General features: G+C 41.1%; 1 protein-coding gene and 1 pseudogene across 3 annotated transcripts in view; both read left to right on the top strand.

Annotated features, from left to right (window-relative positions):
* The first annotated feature begins 3,031 nt into the window (after positions 1-3,031).
* GTF2E2 (general transcription factor IIE subunit 2) overlaps positions 3,032-20,297 on the top strand; it is a 79,576-nt gene continuing 62,310 nt past the window's right edge. The window contains exons 1-3 of one of the 3 annotated variants that reach the window (XM_055334675.1): positions 3,032-3,276; positions 3,548-3,791; positions 12,497-12,666. In XM_055334675.1, the coding sequence (XP_055190650.1) occupies positions 12,501-12,666 (166 nt within the window). In that variant the 5' untranslated portion in view covers positions 3,032-3,276; positions 3,548-3,791; positions 12,497-12,500. The remainder of the gene's footprint in view (positions 3,277-3,547; positions 3,792-12,496; positions 12,667-20,297) is intronic. The other 2 variants (XM_055334673.1, XM_055334674.1) reach the window with 2 other exon arrangements.
* On the top strand, positions 7,221-9,479 carry LOC129516108 (60S ribosomal protein L32-like; annotated as a pseudogene).

Here is a 20,297-nt window from a genome sequence, read left to right as displayed (position 1 = left end):
TATTTATTAAGTCACTTTTATCCTCTTTAGAGGCTCCTCCTCAAATTTGCATGTTGAAACCAGTTCCCCAAAGGATGGTATTAGGAGCTGGAGCTTTTGCGTGGTAATTAGGTTGAGAGGAGAGGGTGCTTAGGATGGGATTAGTGCTTTTAAAAAAGAGACTGGAGAGAGTTTACTTGCTTCCTTCCAGTCTCTCTCTTTTACAGCCCCCTCTCTGCTCTCTGCCATGTGAGGACACTGCAAGAAGACAGCCATCAGCAAATCAGGAATCAGGCTCTCACCAGATACTAAATCTGTTGGTACCTTGATCTTGGACTTTGCAGCCTCCAGAACTTTGAGAAATAAATGCCTGTTGCTTACGCCTGTCACCCAGTCTCTGGTAATTTGTTAAAGCGGCCCAAACTGACTAAGACAATCCTTTCCATTACAAGTGAGGATTAGAGAGGTAGGAAGTGGTGGAGTAGGAATTCAGGCCAGATCTATCTGGCTCCAAGGCTAGTATTTGAACCCCTGTGGAGTAAAAGGTTCTAGGCAGAGGCAGTGGCAAATGTTTTCTTTTTGGAGAAAATTTGTGAGAGCGAAGATGGGTAGTCTTCGGTAGTGGAATATGCCACCACAAAATATGCCCCCCCACCTTTTAAATATGCCACTTTGGCATAAAGATTATTATGAACTGAAGATAATTGAGAAGCAGGTATAAGAAAGCTTTTTCCTCTCCTCACTTTTTGCCTAAAGGTAGGACATAAATTATAATGGTGTTGTCCCCATGCTCTCTTTACCAGAGAAATATTTATTTATCTATCTGCCCATCTATCTATCTAGATATCTATCTGTCTTAAAGACTTTATTCTTTTTTTTTTTTTAAAGACTTTATTCTTTAGTAATCTCTATACTCAGTATGGGACTCAAACCTACAACCCCAAGACCAGGGGATACATGCTCTACAGACTGAGCCAGTCAGGCACTCCTTAGTGCTCTTTTGTTAAGATGCTAAGACAGTTCAGTCCATGGAGCTTGCCACTCTTGATCTTTGGGTTGTGGGTTCAAGGCCCACGTTGGATGTAGCAATTACTTAAAAATAAAATCTTTTGCAAACTGAACACCAATAAAAAATAAATTTATTATTATTATTTTATTTTATTTATTTTTTTTGAGACAGACCGTGTTGACCGGCCAGACCGCAGGAGCTAAGATAAGGAATCCAGGTCCAAGCATCGTCCCTGCCCCTCCTGGGGCGAATTCGTCCACGAAGGCAGCCAGACCTGAGCCCAACGCGCTGGAGGGGGGCTGGTCCATACCCCGAGGCAGTAAGAGCACTTGAAACCAGGGTGGCCCCGCAGAATAAATTTATTATTAAAAAAATAATATAAAATGATTGTCATTAAAAAAATCTTTTTTTTAAAAGATCTTATTTATTCATGAGAGACGCAGAGAGAGAGAGAGGCAGAGACACAGGCAGAGCCAAAACCAGGCTCCATGCAGAGAGTCCAATGTGGGACTCCATCCAGGTACTCCAGGATCACACCCTGAGCCGAAGGCAGAAGGGCTTAAGCGACAAGCCACCCAGGCGTCCCTTAAAAATAAAATCTTAAAAAAAATACTAAATAAGCTCAAATTCTATCCACCCCTTTGAATCACTCATCTCCCAAGTGTATGTGTGCTGGTCACTAATAAACTTGTCTTTCTTTTGTTATGGTCTCTTTTGTTAGTCTAATTATTGGGAGAACTTAACATGGATAGAGCGGAAAAAAGACCTTTTTTTCTTTATGGGATGAATGCCTGAGAAGGAAGCAGGGTCCTGGAAAGATATTTACAGAATTGGGTAAGCTACCTAAGAAGTATGGGAAAGGCTCTAAGGGAGCAGAGAGCATCAATGCTAGGGAATAAATTGATACAAAACTGGCTCCTATTTCTCAGAACAGGGTAATTTTAACTTTTGGGTTAGTATTTTTCATTTGCTGCCTGCCCCTTCTCCCCATTACACTTCATCAGTTTTTGTTTTTTTTTTAACCAATTTCTGACTTTACCGGGTTGTAATATTCCAGCAAAGTTACATTTCTTGAAGGTATCACATGAACATCAAGTGAGTTTATTAGGAAATCCTCCAGAATGAAACTAATTTCAAAAAGGTACACATCAAAAAAAAAAAAAAAAAGCCACACATCAGTTATCTTTTGGCTTTATTTCCAAGTTTTGAATAAAAATTTATTATTTCATCTAATCTGCACAACAGCCCAATGCAAGTACCTTATTTTGGTAGTACAATTATTCCCATTTCTCAAATGCAAAAACCGATGCACAGGTTAAGTAACTTGACCAACCAGCACTAAGTAATTAAATAATAGCGTTGAGCACTGGCTTTGCTGCCACCGCCGGTAGTAAGAGAAAGGACAGCCGCAGGAAATATGACACACTCCAATACCCTGCAGGCGGTGGGCCGCGCCAGTTGTCTGTTTCGTAGCATTCATTCGTTACTCCTATCTCTTCATGCTAGCTTTTAAGTCTAAATCCTTGTCTAAGGGGGTTCACAGGTGTGGTGGTTGGGGATTTAAGCTGGGCTCCACGCCCGTAATTGGTTGCGCGCTGTGCCGTCTTGAGCAGGTCATTGAGCTTCACCCGACTTCTGTTTCTTTTAAAGATTTTATTTATTTATTCATGAGAGACACAAAGAGAGGCAGAAACAGAGGCAGAAGCAGGCTCCACGCGGGGAGCCCGACGTGGGACTCGATCCCAGGTCTCCAGGGTCACGCCCTGGGCCGAAGGCGACACCAAACCGCTGAGCCGCCCAGGGAAAGGAAAGATTTTTGTTTTCCATTTTGGCAATCGCTCCTCTTCCGACGTAAGCCTCATTCTCCGCCCCCCCCCCCCTTTCCTGCCCGCCCGCCCGCCTGCCGTTGTCCTGGAAATCCGGGACGCCCCGGCCGGCCGACTCCCCTCCCGCGGGCCTCCTGGCGGGGCACGTGACGGCGCACGCGCGTTCTCGCGGGCGGGGGCGCCGCGGTGCCTGCCGGGACGGAGCTCCTCGTAGCCTGATCAGGAAGTGGCGGGCGGAGTTCCCGGCCGAGTCGCGCCGCCTCAGCCGCCGCCGCCGCCGCCGCCGCCGCCGCCAGTGCCGAGACCCCGACCTGGCGGGGCTGCGCTGGGCGTGCGTGCGGGCAGGCGGGGGCGCTGCTGAAGAGGAGCAGGAAGCTGCGGCCACGCGGGCGTGGGCGGCTGGTCGAGGTGGAGGCGCTGGGAGGCGGCGGCCGGTCGCGTGGGGCGGCCCTCCTCGCTCAGGTAGGGGCCGCGGCCGCGGCCGCCGGGTGTGGGGAGCGGAGCCCCGGCCTGTTGTTCCTCGGGGCCGCCTCCTCCCGCGGGGCGAGCCTGTCTTCCGTCTCTCGGAAGACCGCGGGGTCTGCGGTTCTTGCGCGAAACGCCAAACTGTACCAACTTCTGGGACGCATTGTCTTTTAGGCCGGAGGTCCATTGAGCAAACTTTTGGGTTGGAAAGGGGGAAATTCGCAGTCAGGGAGCTGACTGTCTCTCTTCCTGGCCCCCGACTTTACAGGAGCCGTAACTGAGCGGGACGTGTGTGGAGTTGAGGGAACCGCGGGGTCCAGCTAAAGGCGGTGATTTGGATGCACCTCGGAGGGCTCTTTTTTTTTTTTTTAAGCCGCGTTTTGGAGACTCGGTTTGTAATGATTCCTGAACTTTAGTTATTATAGTCGATGTCTGCAAAGTCTTAAGACCTGCTCCAAATCCAAACACTGGGGTACCTTTTCGTCCATCCCCCCATTCCTGGGACTTAGGAGGTAAGCGGTGTCGTTTCCTACCTTGCCGGCTGTTCTTGGCAATGTTCTTGGGCTTATGCGGAGAAGGAAGCAAAGGAGAAGTAGAAAGGTTGAAAAATAAAAGGCGAATGGTAGAGGGGGAAGAACGTGTGCTCTGGAGCTAGATTTTGATTTAATTTTTGGCTGCTCAGTGACCATGGAAGAACACGTGAACTCCCTGAGTTGTGATGATTTTTTTTAAATTTTTTTTGATTTATTTATGATAGTCACAGAGAGAGAGAGAGAGAGAGAGAGAGAGAGAGAGAGAGAGGCAGAGAGAGAGGCAGAGACACAGGCAGAGGGAGAAGCAGACTCCATGCACTGAGAGCCCGACGTGGGATTCGATCCCGGGTCTCCAGGATCGCGCCCTGGGCCAAAGGCAGGCGCCAAACCGCTGCGCCACCCAGGGATCCCGATTTTTTTTTTTTTTTTTAATGGGAAATGGGCATAGGTCTCCTGCATAGGTCAGTATATGTGAAACTGCAGATTTCTGAGTAGTCTGAAAAAAGAGGTGGAAAAGTTAAGCGGAGCATGCGATGGTGGGAGAGAGAGAGAGAGAGAGAGGGAGACCTTCAGCCTTCTGCTCCTAGGTGCCATTGAACGTTACCGGTATCGCACAGGTCGCCTTTGTTTTATTAGAGGCCTTGACCAGCATTTCAGGTCTGGAGTAAGGAAGCTTTTGATTGAGGAGGCCGAGTATTCGTGTCCTGACCTAGGTACTTAACAGCTGTGTGACCCTAAGGGTCCCCTCCTCACTTCAGATTTCACGTATTAAAATAAGGAATAAAACTAGTACCTATCACTTCAGAGAGTTGTGAGACTCAAATTGCTGTAAGCATTTAGGTTTTTGTAAATTGTAAGGCTTTTGTTTAAGCCTGTGTTAAAATCATGGTTAAAAGCCTGGTTTGATTACCTGTCCTAACACAATGACTTAAACAGCTACAGATGTTTCCTGTTTTAGGCTTGTTGCCCCCATTTAATCACTTGTGATTTCTCCTCCCCACAAACACTTACCCTCCCCCCTCGCCTGCTATCTTTCCAATACCCTAGCATAATCCTCCTGTTATTTTTCCTTTTCAGATCCAACTCAGAACAGTAGCAGTGAAGTAACATTTGTATAGCCTTTTTACTCAAAAAATTGCTTTTCACAAGTATTGTCTCATTTTAAAGTTGGGTTAGATGGAGATAGCATTGACAGTATCTTCATTTTGTTTATAATAAAATTGGATTTAGTGAGGTCTATGGATTGCCTAGGTCATGTTGCAGTTACAGATTACTACTGAGGATTCCAGAAGTCAGGTCTTTGATAACAGTGCCAGTGGCTCTTACTCATTCAAGTTTACTCTGATTATTTTCTATCAGTGCTTATATTTTTGACTTTTAGCACTCTGAGTCATATTTTATTCATTTTTTTTAAAGATTTTATTCATTTATTAATGAGAGACGGGGGGGGGGTGTGGGCAGAGACACAGGCAGAGGGAGAAGCAGGCTCCACGCAGGGAGCCTGTGGGGGACTGGATCCCTGGTCTCCAGGATCACGGCCTGGGCTTGAAGGCGTCGCTAAACTGCTGAGCCACCCGGGCCGCCCTTATTCATTTCTTTTTAAGCAAGATGCTCAGTTCTTTCAGATTTTTCAAATGTAAGCTGCTTGAAGGCAAGGGTTTATCTTCTAGAATTCTTCAAAACCTGGAGTACATGAACACAAGACAACTATACAAAGCTTAGAGTCACAAACACAAGACATTTAATAAAGATTTGTGAAACCTGTAACAAGGCTAAAGCCACTTAAAGATGTTTTTGTGTTCATTATTCATTTAACAAATATTGAGCTATTCTCTGCATGAAGGCTTTCAAAGTTCAGATAGGGGCCCTCGGGTGGCTCAGTTGGTTAAGTGTCTGACTTGAGCTTGGCTCTGGTCTTGATCTCAGGGTGGGTGAGTTCAAACCCCATGTTGGGCTCCACACAGTGCAGGGAACCTACTTAGAAGCAAAACAAAAGCAAAGATAGGATCTTTTTCCTCCCAGACCTTCCTTCCCTGCTTGTGAAGAATGCAAAAATCATTTACATGGTCAACTTGTTGTGCTTCCTAGACTTTCCACATATTCTGGGAGAGTTCAAACAAGAGGGGAACTTTTTTGGAGTGTATTTTACACACAATTTTACATTAGTTTCAAGTATACAAAATAGTGATTTTACAACTCTGTACCTTATGTTATGCTTATCAGAAGTATAACTACCATTTGTCACTGTACAATGCTATTATGATACCATTGACTTTATTCCTTGTGCTAAATCTTTCATCCCCATGACTTACTCATTCCATAACTGGAGGCCTGTATATCCCACTCCCTTTCATCCATTTTGCCCATCCCCATGTCCCCCATATTCCCCTCATCCACCTCCTCTCTGGCAACCATTAGTTTATTCTGTGCTTACTGGTGTGAAGAGAGGAATTTTTTTTAAAAAAAGAATTTAATTCCAGTGTAGTTAATGTACAGTGTTGTATTAGTTTCAGGTGTATAATACAGTGATTCACCAATTCGATACTCCTTGCTCATCAAGATAAGTGTACTCTTAATCCCCATTACCGATTTCACCCATCTCTCTCACCTCTCCCCTGGTAACCATCAGTTCTCTATAGCTAAGGGTCTGTTTTTGCTTTGTTTTGTTTCTTAAATTCCACATATGAATGAAATTATATGGTATTTGTCTTTCTCTGATTTATTTCGCTTAACATTATACTCTCCAGATCCATCCATATTGTTGCAAATGGCAAGATATCATTCTTTTTATGGCTGAATCATTCTGTTGTGTATATATTCCACATCTTTTCTATCCATTCCTTTATCGGTGGATACTTGGGCTGCTTCCATAATTTGACTTTGTAAATAATGCTGCAGTCAACATGGGGGTGAATATATCTTTTCGAATTAGTTTTTGTAATTTTTCTTTCTTTTTTTTTTAAAGATTTTATTTATTTATTCATGTGTGAGAGAGAGAGAGGCAGAGACACCAGCAGATGGAGAAGCAGGCTTCTTGCAGGGAGCCTGTTGCAGGACTTAATCCCAGACCAGGATCACACCCTGAGCCCAAGGCAGACTATCAACAACTGAGCCACCTAGGCATCCCAAGTTTCTGTTTTCCTTGGTTGAATACCCTGTAGTATGATTATTGGGTTGTAAAAGAAGAGAGGAACATATTCAAATACTTGTCGAGGGTCACCTGGGTGGCTTAGTAGGTTAAATATCCGACTCTTGATATCAGCACAGGTCTCAATATCATGATTCTGAGTTCAAGCCCCTACTTAAAAACAAATGAATAAAATAAAATCCATGAATGATCTGTGGCTCTTGGTTGTACTGAAGTTGCTTAGAACTGGAGTTTTAGGGCAGCCATTGATGCTGGGCATCATGGCTGCCCTCAGACCTCTGGTGAAGCCCAAGATCGTTAAAAAGAGGACCAAGGAGTTCATCCAGCACCGATATGTTCATAAGTTCATTCAGTCAGACCGATATGTCAAATTTAAGCACAACTGGTGGAAACCCAGAGGCATTGACAATAGGGTACATAGAAGATTCAAGGGCCAGATCTTGATGCCCAACATTGGTTGTGGGAGCAACAAGAAAACAAAGCACGTGCACGTGAAGCACCCAGTGGCTTCAGGAAGTTCCTAGTCCACAATGTCAAGGAGCTTGAAGTGCTGCTGATGTGCAACAAATCTTACTGTGCAGAGATTGCTCACAATGTATCCAAGAACCCTAAAGCCATTGTGGAAAGAGCAACTCAGCTGGCCATCAGAGTCACCAATCCTAATGCCAGGCTGCTTAGCAAAGAAAATGAATTGACATTATGTGCATGTCATATTTGTGTTAGTAAAACCATAAAACTACAAAAAAAAAAAACTGGAGTTTTAGGACTGGGAAAAAAACAAAAGAGGTTTAGTCTCACCACCTTCTGAATCAGGAATTTTCTGTAGGTATTTTTAACTAATTTTAATCCAATTTTTTTAATTGGAGTAAAATTTTTGATTTTACTTAATAGAGAGTTCTATTAAGATTTTTTTTTAAGATTTTATTTATTTAAGAGAGAGAGAGAGAGAAAAGCAGAGACACAGGCAGAGGGAGAAGCAGGCTCCATGCAGGCAGCCTGATGTGGGACTTGATCCCAGGACTCCGGGATCAAGACCTGAGCCAAAGGCAGACACTCAACCGCTGAGCCACCCAGGCATCCTGAGAGTTCACCAGTTTTAAACCACACCTTTTCGGGGACTTCTTTAAAAAAAAAAAAAAAAAGTATAATCGACTCTAGGTGTCTACAATGTTTTATTAGGTTTAGGTGTACAACATATTGAGTCAACAATTATATACATTACTCAGTGCTCACCATAAGTATAGTCCCCAATTGTCACCATGCAACATTATTATTGAGTATATTTAGTAATGTACTTTTCATCTGCATAACTTAGGTATTTTAAAATTGGAAGTCTATATCTCTTTATTGTCTTTACCTATTTTGCCTATCTCCCCACCAACCTCTCCTTTGGCAACCATGAGTTTGTTCTCTGTATTTGAGTCTGTTCATTTGTTTTTTTTAGGTTATACATGTAAATGAAATCATACAGTATTTGTCTCTCTGGTTATTTCACTTAGCATTGTATCCTCTAGGTTTAGCAGTGTTGTCTCAAATGGCAAGAACTCTTTTTTATGGCTAATATCCCTTGTGAGTGTGTATCACAGGTTATTTGTTGACAGATGCTTGGGTTGCCTCCATATCTTGGCTATTGTAAATAATGCTGCAATACACATAGGGCTGCATATATTTCCTTGAATTAGTGTTTTCTTTGGGTAAATGCCAGTAGTGGAATTATTGGATCATATGGTATTTCTAGTTTTAATTTTTTTGAACTTCCGTACTGTTTTCCACAGTGGCTGCACCAGTTTGCTTTCCTGTCAACAGTGCATGAGGGTTGCCTTTCTTCACATTCTTGTCAACACTTGTTCTTTCTTTTTTTTTTTTGATATTAGCCATTCTGATTAATGTGGGGTGATATCTTTTTTTTTTTCTTAAGATTTTTATTTATTCATGAGAGAGAGAGGCAGAGACACAGGCAGAGGGAGAAGCAGGCTCCATGCAGGGAGCCTGATGTGGGACTCGATCCCAGGTCTCCAGGATCACACCCTGTGCTGAAGGCGGTGCTAAACCACTGAGCTACCTGGGCTGCCCATGTTGGGTGATAATCTTACTGTGGTTTTTGATTTGCATTTCCTGGATTAAGTAATGTTAAACATCTTTTCATATATCTGTTGGCCACTTGTATGTCGTCTTTGGAAAAATGTCTATTCAGATCCTCTACCCATTTTTTTAATCAGAGTGGTTGTGGATTAAAATTTATTAAAAATATCTACAGAAAATTTCTGATTTAGAAGGAGGTGGGACTAGAGTTCTTTAAAAAAAAAAGATTTTATTTATTCATGAGAAACAGAGAGAGAAGCAGAGACAAAGGCAGAGGGAGAAGCAGGCTCCCTGTAGGGAGCCCGACGTGAGACTCATTGGGGTCTCCAGGATCATACCCTGGGCAGAAGGCGGCGATAAACCACTCAGCAACCCAGGTTGCCCAGGACTCTTGTTTTTGTTTTGTTTTGTTTTTTTCTTTTTCCCCCCAGTTGTAAAACACCAGTTCTGAGCAGCTTCAGTATAACCAGGGAAGCCACAGATCATTCAACAAGTATTTTATTCATTTGTTTTTATTTTTATTTTTATTTTTTTATTTTATTTTATTTTTTTATAAATTAATTTTTATTGGTGTTCAATTTACCAACATACAGAATAACACCCAGTGCTCATCCCGTCAAGTATTCATTTGTTTTTAAATAGAGGCTTGAACTCCATGGTTGTGGGTTTTTGTTTTTTTTGCCTTTGGTGTTAAATTATATAAGTTCTTTATATATTTTAGATACTAACCCCTTATCGGGTATATAATTTACAAGTATCTTCTGTCGTTCAGTAGGTTATCTTTTTGTTGGTGGTTTCTTTTGCTGTGCACAAGCTTTTTATTTTGATGAAGCCCCAGTAGTTTATTTTTGCTTTTGTCTCCCTTGCTTGAGAAGACCTATCTAGAAAAAATGTTGCTAAGGCCAGTGTCCAAGAGATTACTGTCTATGTTTTCTTTTAGGAGTTTTATTAAAGTTTCGGATCTTACATCTGGTCTTGAATCCATTTTGAGTTTATATTTGTGTGTGGTGTAAGAAAATGGTCCCGTTTCATCGTGGGCTTTTTTTTTTTTTTTTTTTTGCATGTAGCTGTCCAGTTTTCCCCAACACCATTTGTTGAAGAGCCTATCTTTTCCCTGTTGTATATTCTTTCCTCCTTTGTCATGGATTCATTGACCACATAGGTATGGATTTGTTTTTGGGATCTCTGTTCTGTTGATCTAGGTGTCTCTTTTTGTGAGAGAGCCATACTACATAGTTTTGTAGTATATCTTGAAATCTGGGATTGTGATACCTCCAGCTTTGTGCTGCTTTTTCAAGAATACTTTGGCTACTCAGGGTCTTTTGTGTTGTTTTCTTTTTAAGATTTTGTTAAGAGAGAAAGACACCAAGCAGGGGGAGAGGCAGAGGGAGAGAGAGAGCAGGCTCCTTGATGAGCACAGAGCCTGACGTGGGGCTTGATCCCAGGATCTCGGATCATGACCTGAGCCAAAGGCAGATGCTTAAGGGATTGAGCCACCCAGGTACCCCTCTTTTGTGATTTTTTTTTTAATTTTTATTTATTTATGATGGAGAGAGAGAGAGAGAGAGAGAGAGGCAGGCAGAGACACAGGCAGAGGGAGAAGCAGGCTCCATGCACCGGGAGCCCGATGTGGGATTCGATCCCGGGTCTCCAGGATCGCGCCCTGGGCCAAAGGCAGGCGCCAAACCGCTGCGCCACCCAGGGATCCCCTCTTTTGTGATTTTATACAAATTTTAGGATTATGTGTTCTAGTTCTGTGAAAAAATGCTAATGGTATTTTGATTGGGATTGCATTGAATCTGAAGATTGCTTTAAGAAGTAAGGACATTTTAATGATACTCTTTTAATCCGTGAATGTGGAATATCTTTCCATTTATGTCATCTTCAGTTTCTTTCATCAATGTTTTATAATTTTTAGAGTGTAGGTCTTTGTGGTTAAATTTATTCTTGGGTATTTTATTCTTTCTGGTGCAGTTGTAAATGGGGTTATTTTTCTTAATTTCTCTTTCTGCTACTTTGTTATTAGAGTATAGGAACAGAACAAATTCCTGTATATTGATTTTTATATCCTGCAACTTTACTGAATTCATGTACTATTTTTTTTGGTGGCGTCTTTAGGGTTTTCTGTATATTAAGTTATGTCTTCTGCAAATAGTAACAGTTTTATGTGTTCATTGCTAGTTTGCCTTTTAAAAATATGTATATTTTTTTAAGATTTTATTTACTTATTTGACAACACAAGCAGGGGGAAGGGTAGAGAGAAGGAGAGGGAGAAACAGAAGCAGGCTCCTTCTGAGCATGAAGGTTGATGTGGGACTTAATCCCAGGACTCTGAGATGGTGACCTGATCCAAAGTCAGACACTTAATTGACCCAGGTGCCCCACAAGTTTGGATGCTTTTTCTTTTCTGATTACTACATCTAGTACTTCCACTGCTGTGTTGAATAAAAGTAGATATCCCTGTCTTATTCCTCGTCTTAGAGGAAAAGCTTTTACCACTGAGTATGATGTTAACTTTGAGTTTTTCATATTTGGTTTTAATTATGTTGAAGTATGTTCCCTCTAAACCCACTTTGTTGAGAATTTTTATCCTGAACAGATTTTTATTTTGTCAAATGCTTTTTATGTATTAGATGATCATATTGTTTGGGGAATTTTTTTTTTTTTTTAAGATGTTATTTATTCGAGAGAGAGGCAGAGACCTAGGCAGAGGGAGAAGCAGGCTCCATACAGGGAGCCTGATCTGGGACTCACCCTGGGACTCCAGGATCGCACCCTGGGCCGAAGGCAGGCACTAAACCGCTGAACCATCCAGGTGACCTAATTTTAATATTTTATTTAACCTAGTGTATCCAAAATATTATCACATCAACATGTAATCTAAAATATCTCATCAGGAATGCCTGGGTGGCTCAGTGGTTGAGTGTCTGCCTTCAGCTCCCAGGGTGTGATTGTGGAGTCCCAGGATCGAGTCTTGTATCAGGCTCCTCGTGAGGGGCCTGCTTCTCCCTCTGCCTATGTCTCTGCCTCTCTCTGTGTCTCTCATGAATAAGTTAATAAAATCTTAAAAAAAAAAATCATCAGTAATTCTAAAAGTTCTTTGTACTATGTTTTAAATCTGATTTGTATTTTATACTTAAAGTGCATCTCAATTCTAGCCCCATTTCAGGTGTTCCATAGGCACATGTGGCCAGTGGCTATCATACTGGACAGTATAGTTCTGGAGCTTTAGAGAATAATTCTTTTTACTAGTGTCTAGCATAGTACCTGGCACACAATAGGCACTAATTAAAGATTTTTAAGTGAGTGACTAAATGAATAAATACAAATGCTGGAGAGCTGGTAATAAAAGGTAATTTTGTTTGGAAGTAATTCTTCTTGGGAGCTAGAGATTTGGTCTATATGTTTGAATGATTAGAGCTTGTATTAAAGATACTTACTTATATCTTTGCAGAATTATGGATCCAAGCCTGTTGAGAGAACGGGAGCTGTTCAAAAAACGAGCTCTCTCCACTCCTGTAGTAGAAAAACGTTCAGTATCTTCTGAATCATCATCATCATCATCAAAGAAGAAGAAAGCAAAGCTAGAACATGGAGGATCATCAGGCTCTAAACAGAATTCTGGTTAGTAAAATTGACTTTCGGATTGTTTAGTTTTTATTTTTCAGAAAACCATTTAGTCATGGCAAGTTCATTTTTTAGTCCAACATCCATCTGTATTTATTGTTAAACACTGTTAAGTATAAGGGAATGTAATGATAAGAGAATATATCGCTTTTAAGATGTTAATAGTCTTGTATTATAGGTAGAATTTAGGTTATTATCTTTTCAGAAAATAACTTTAATTTGTATACTGTTTAGTTCACTCGTTTAAAGTGTACAATTCAAAAATTTTTAGTAAATTTACAGAATTGTGCAATCATTACTATAATTGAATTTTAGAACATTTCCATCATCTCCAAAAGATCCTTTGCACCCATTTGCAGTCACTTCTTGTCTCCGCCCCTGCCCCAGATAAGTCTTTTTTTTTTTTTTTTTTTAATAAACAGTCTATTTTCTGTCTCTGTATATTTGCCTTTTCTGGATATTTCATATAAATGGAATTGAACAATATGTAGTCTTTAGTGTATGGCTTCTTTTATATAGCATTTTTTGAGATGATTGTATTCTTTTTTGTTGTTTATGCAATTAACATGATATATATTACATTAGTTGGTTTTTCAGATGTTAAACCAGTCCTTGCATTCTTGCAATAAATCCTACTTGGTTGTGGTGTATAATTCTTTTTATTTATTGTGGGATTCAGTTTGCTGGTATTTTTTTGGTCCAGGATTCATCTATATGTAGCATGTGTCAGTATTTCATTCTATTTTATTGCTGGCAAGTAATCCATTGTATGGGTATACTACAATTTGTTTATCCCTTCATCAGTCAGTGGACATTTTGATTATATCTTTTTGACTGTTATGAATAGTGCTGCTGCTATGAACATTAATGTACAAGCTTTTTTGTGGACTTTTTTTCCCTCTTGGATAGAGTACCTAAGAGTGGAACTTCTGAGTCATGTGGTATATTTATGTTTAACTTTTTAAGAAACTACCAAAATGACTATACCATTTTACATTTTACATTCTCACCATCAGTGCATGAGGGTTCTATTTTTTTCATTCTTGTAAATCTTGTTATTGTCTTTTTGATTATAGGTATTTTAGTAGTTATAAAGTGATATCATTGTGTGTATATGGTTTTAAAAATATTTTTAAATTTATTTTTATTTAGACAGAGAGGCAGAGACACAGGCAGAGGGAGAAACAGGCTCCATGCAGGGAGCCTGATATGGTGGGTCTCGATCCCGGGAACCCAGGATCATGCCCTGAGCCAAAGGCAGATGCTCAACTGCTGAGCCACGCAGGCATCCATGTTTTTTTAAATTTTTATTTAATTATTAGTATTTTTAAAAAGATTTATTCATGAGAGAGAGAGAGAGGCAGAGACACAGGCAGAGGGAGAAGCAGGCTCCATGCAGGGAGCCTGATGGGGAACTTGATCCTGGACTCCAGGAGCACGCCCTGGGTCAAAGGCAGGCGCTAAACCACTGAGCTACCCGGGGATCCCCTATTTGTGATTTTTATAGGGATTGCATTGAGTCTATAAATCAATTTGGGGAGAATTGCTATCTTAACAATACTAAGTCTTCCAGGCAATGAACATGGATATCTTCTCATCAATTTAGGTTTTTCTTTTTTTCTTTTTTCTTTTTAAATTTTTTTTAATTTTTATTTATTTATGATAGTCACACAGAGAGAGAGAGAGGCAGAGACACAGGCAGAGGGAGAAGCAGGCTCCATGCACCGGGAGCCCGATGTGGGATTCGATCCTGGGTCTCCAGGATTGCGCCCTGGGCCAAAGGCAGGCGCTAAACCGCTGCGCCACCCAGGGATCCCCGGTTTTTCTTTTTTTATAGTTTTATAGTTTTTATGTATAAGTGTTACATTTATGTTAATTTTTTATTTTTTTAAGATTTTATTTATTTATTCGTGAGAGACAGAGAGAGGCAGAGATACAGGCAGAGGGAGAAGCAGGCTCCATTCAGGGAGCCAGATGTGGGACTCAATCCCCGGTCTCCAGGATCCCGCCCTGGACTAAACTGCTGAGCCATCGGGGCTGCCCTATGTTTGTTATTAAATTAATTCCTAAGTAGTTTATTCTTTTTGATATTGTTGATGAAACTATTTTCTCACTTTGATTTTTGATTTATTCATTAGTATATAGAAATACAATAGATTTTTTTTTTTTAAGATTTTACTTATTTATTCATGATAGACATAGAGGGAGAGAGAGGCAGAGATACAGGCAGAGGGGGGAGAAGCAGGCTTCATGCCAGGAGCCTGACGCGGGAATCGATCCCGGGACTCCAGGATCAGGCCCGGACCAAAGGCAGGTGCTAAACTGCTGAGCCGCCCAGGGATCCCCTCAATAGATTTTTAAAATAATTTTTTTAATGAGATTTGAGAGAGTATGAATGGGGGAGGGGCATAGGGCAAAACAGATACTCTGCTGAACAACACCCTGGGATTATGACCAGAGTGAGGCAGATACTTAGCCACCCAGGTGCCCCAGAAATACAATAGTGTTTTTTACATTGATATTGTATTCTGCAACCTTGCTGAACTTGTTCATTGTTTCTAGTTCTGTGTGTAAATTCTGTAGGATCTTTTTATGTACAAGATTATGTCATATGTGAAGAAGGACAGATTTACTGTGTCCTTTCCAAATGCCTTTTTTTTTTTTTTTTAAAGATTTTATTTATTTTTTCATGAAAGACAGAGACAGAGACACAGGCAGTGGGAGAAGCAGGCTCCATGCAGGGAGCCTGATGTGGGACCCGATCCTGGGACCCCAGGACCACACCCTGAGCCACCCAGGGATCTCCAAATGCCTTTGGAATGCCCTTCCTTCTTTTCCTCCTTTCCTCCTTGGACTATATGATATTGACTACAGATGGTGAGCGTGAACATCTTTCCCTTGTTCCTGATCTTAGGGGAAAGGCATTCAATCTTCCACCTTTATGTATGATCTTAGCTGCATAGATTTTGTAGATGCCCATTATCAGGTTGAAGTTTCTGTCTACGTCTTGTTGAGAGTTTCTAATCTTAAATGATATTGGATGTTGTCAAATGCTTTTTCTGCATTTATTGAGAAGATCATGTTGTTCTTGTTCTTTATTAATATTACATTAATTGATTTTCAGATGTTAAGCCAATCTGGCATTCTTAGAATAAATCCTACTTCGTTATGTTATGAGGTATGGAATTCAGATTGCTGGTATTTTGTATAGGAATTTTGTGTTTATATTCATGAGGTTTATGATTTGTATAGTTTTCTTGTGGTGCCCACTAGGGTATTTCTGGCCTAATGATTGGTAAAGTGTTCCCTTTTCCACTGTTTTCTGGAAGAGTTTGTGAAGGTTTGATATAATTTTCCCTTTAAATGTTTGGTAGAGTTCACGAGTAAAGCTATTTGGGCTAGAACTTTCCTTTGTGGGAAGCTCTTGTAGAAATTCAGGTTATCTGTTATCTTCTTGAATTAATTTTGGTGTTTTGTATCCTCTTAGGAGTTTGCCCATTTCATTATCTACATTGTCTAAAGTTTTCCAATATTTTCTTGGAATCCTTTGATTTCTATGAGGTTGGTAATGATAATTCCTCTCGACCTTCATTTCTGATTATAGGAATTTGTGTTTTATTTGTTCTTTTCAAAAAGCCAACTTTGGTTTCATTTATTTTTCTTTTGTGTTTTTCTATTTTTTATTTTATTTCTATGTCACCATTATTTCCTTTTTTTCTTATTTTGAGTTTAGTCTTAGACTGTTACCTTTTTTTTTTTTTAAAGATTTTATTTATACATTCATAGAGATTCAGAGAGAGAGAGAGGCAGAGACACAGGCAGAGGGAGAAGCAGGCTACATACATGCAAAGAGCCCGATGTGGGACTTGATCCCAGGACCCCAGGATCACACCCTGAACCGAAGGCATACACTCAACTGCTGAGCCACCTAGGTGTCCCTACTTTTCTGAGGGAGTTTGGAACTGTAACTATTGTGTTATATTAAGCACCAATTTTTTAAAATAAATTTATTTTTTATTGGTGTTCAATTTGCCAACATACAGAATAACACCCAGTGCTCATCCCGCCAACCAGTCACCCCCACCCTCCGCCCTCCTCCCCTTCCACCACCCCTAGTTCGTTTCCCAGAGTTAGGAGTTTAAGCACCAATTTTGGAACTTGGTCAAAGTGACATGAATTTGGGTCTGTGGGTTTCTTTTTTTTTTTAAACACTACAGAATTTCAGTGGCTTAAAGACAAAGATTTGTTTCTCTTTCATACCACGTGTTTATCACCTGTTGGCAAAGATGTTAGCTCCTTATAATCACTGAAAGGACCCAGACTCATAGAGTACCTGATATTTCAAAAGTTGTTGGTTTCAGTCCCAGCAGGAAAAAGAACTTGAAGATCTTGCCTGGCAGTTCAGATCCTCTTGCCTGGAGAGGAGACATCACTATCTCTCACAACTCATTTTCTAGAGCTAGTCACAGGGCTGTACCCAGACACAAGGGGTTCCAAGTTCTCTAAAAAGGGAGAGCTGGAAATACTGGATATAAACACCGAAGATTGCCGTACTACCCTAGATTGATTGGGTCACTATCAGTGGATTGATTGCCTGATTAGGTACTTAAAGGGTTTCCTCGCTTAACTTCTTGATGTCTCTCTACAGCAGTGATTTTTCTTTTTTTAAAAATTTTTTAAAAGATTTTATTTATTTATTCATGAGAGACATAGAGAGGCAGAGACACAGGCAGAGGGAGAAGTAGGCTCCATGCGGGGAGCCTGAGGTGGGACTCGATCCCAGGTCTCCAGGATCACACCCTGGACCGCAGGCAGTGCTAAACCGCTGCGCCACTGGGGCTGCCTAGCAGTGATTTTTCTAATCCACAGTCTGATGATGTGACTGTTTAAAGCTGATCGTCTTTTCTTTTCTTTTCTTTTCTTTTCTTTTCTTTTCTTTTCTTTTCTTTTCTTTTCTTTTCTTTTCCTTTCCTTTCCTTTCCTTTCCTTTCCTTTCCTTTCCTTTCCTTTCCTTTCCTTTCCCTCTTTTTTTTTTTTTAAAAAGATTTATTTATTCATGAGAGACACAGAGAGAGGCAGAGACACAGGCAGAGGAAGAGGAGCCTGATATGGGGACTCGATCCCAGGACCCTGGGATCACGCCCTGGGCCAAAGGCATATGCTCAACCACTGAGCCGCCCATGTATCCCTGATCATCATTACTTTTCACATGAAGTCCATCTTTTCCTGCTGTCTGCATGCCCTGCATGATCTAGTCTCCAGTTCCTTTTATATCCATATCTCACTTTTTTCTTATACTCTGTCCTGCGACACTGGCCTGGAGATCCTTTAACATGCTTTACTCCCTTTGGCCTCTTGACCTTTGTCCACATTATGTCCTCTTGATGGAATATTGTTTCTTAGCTTCTCTTTCCTTTGGCTAACTTCTAATCCTCTTTTAGGTTGGAGCTTAAAAGTCCTATTATTTCTACTTTCCTATTTGAATTCAGAGCTTAGCCTTTGATTCCCATAGCACTCATTATTTCTGACAAAGCTATTGTGTGTCATTGTAATTACATGATTACTTGTTTGCCATTGTAACCTAATCTCTCATACATAGAAGGACTTGATACATGTTTGTTGAGTGGTTAAATTACAGCCTACATAGGGAAAAGTAGTGTCCATTATCAAGAAATTTAGTAATTAAAGGATCTGTATGCTTCTCATCTATGGCAAGGACTCCAAAGTTTGCCATTTATGAAAATGTGTTATTTTTTTTTTTAAGATTTTATTTATTCATGAGAGACACAGACACAGGCAGGGGGAGAAGTAGGAGGGAAGCCTAATGGAGGACTCGATCCCGGGACCCTGGGATCATGACCCGAGCCAAAGGCAGATGCTCAACCACGTAGCCACCCAGGCGTCCCTGAAAATGTGGTTTTAACAGTGCTTGGAATATCTCCTGTTACCAAAAATATTTTGTATACCACATTTCACAAGTACTTTGAAAATTGGTTACATTATCGTTTTTTTCTTTTTAAGATTTTATTTATTCATGAGAGAGAGAGAAAGAGAGAGGGGGCAGAGTCACAGGGAGAAGCAGGTTACATGCAGAAGCCTGATGTGGGACTGGATCCTGAGAGAGAGAGAGAGAGAGAGAGAGGCAGAGACACAGGGAGAAGCAGGTTACATGCGGGAGCCTGACGTGGGACTGGATCCTGGGACTCTAGGATCACGCCCTAGGCCGAAGGCAGGCATTAAACTACTGAGCCACCCAGGGATCCCCTGACAAGGTTCTCTAAGTTTAAAATGATGGGTATGTATTTTTAAGATTTATTTATCTGAGAGAGAAAGAGAGGGAGAGCTGGGGGAAGGGTAGAAGAGAGAATATTTCAGGCAGACTCCCTGCTGAGCCCCACTTGGGGTTCCACCTCACAACCTGTGAAATCAAGTCCTGAGACCCAAGAGATCAAAGCCTGGGCTGAAACCAGAGTCAGACAGCCAACTGACCAAGCCACTCATGTGCCCCTAGATATGTATTTTTTTTTTAAGATTTTATTTATTTATTCATGAGAGACAGAGACAGAGAGAGAGAGAGATAGGCAGAGACACAGGCAGAAGGAGAAGCAGGCTCCATGCCGGGAGCTGACATGGGATTCGATCCCAGGACTCCAGGATCACGCCCTGGGCCAAAGGCAGGTCTAAACCGCTGAGCCACCCAGGGATCCCCATAGATATGTGTTTTTCACTTCATATATCAGATATTTTTTATTGTGCCTTAATTTTCAGTAGCTTCTTAATAATCTATGTTGTTATATTTAAAGGCTGTTATTTCCATTTTTGGTTGTTATTTTTGAGTAATGCTTTTAGATATCTCTTTGTATCTTGAGCCTTTTTCTTTTGAACTAGTTTCTCAGGGTGAATTCCCAGGAATGATATTTCTGGTTAAGGGCAGTTGTAGTGGTTAAGAGCATGTTTAGTTTTGTTCATGGATGGTAGCAAAATAGTATTAGGATTATAAAATATATCTGCACAGCCCTTGTTATTCTAAGAAATAAAACTGCAGTGTTTAACATGTTTTGTGGTCCTGTTTTTCACATTTTTGTTATTGTTGTTATCTTTTCTGCATTGGGTACCTTAGCCCTTGAGAATATGAATATGAGCAGCAAAATGAAAGAATAGGCTCAGGAAATATAATTTAGGGGGTATACTAGTTAAGTTTTTTTTTTTTTTAAGATTTTATTTATTCATGATGGGGGGCGGGGGCAGAGAGGCAGAGACACAGGCAGAGGGAGAAGCAGGCTCTATGCCAGGAGCCCAGTGTGGGACTTGATCCTGGCACTACAGGATCATGCCCTGGGCCAAAGGCAGGCACCAAACCACTGAGCCACCCAGGGATCCCATAGTTAAGTTTTATTTTGAAAATAGCCTTGCTGGGGATCCCTGGGTGGCTCAGCGGTTTAGTGCCTACCTTTGGCCCAGGGTGTGATCCTGAAGTCCCAGGATCAAGTCCCACGTCAGGCTTCCTGCATGGGGCCTGCTTCTCCCTCTGCCTGTGTCTCTGCCTCTCTCTCTCTCTCTCTGTGTGTCTCTCATGAATAAATAAATAAAATCTTAAAAAAAAAAAAAAAGAAAATAACCTTGCCCTT

This window comes from Nyctereutes procyonoides, unplaced genomic scaffold, assembly GCF_905146905.1.
Source record: "Nyctereutes procyonoides isolate TBG_1078 unplaced genomic scaffold, NYPRO_anot_genome, whole genome shotgun sequence".
NCBI lineage: Eukaryota > Metazoa > Chordata > Mammalia > Carnivora > Canidae > Nyctereutes > Nyctereutes procyonoides.
The sequence above is the reverse complement of the archived record's forward strand: the minus strand, read 5'-3'. Positions and strand labels throughout refer to the sequence as shown.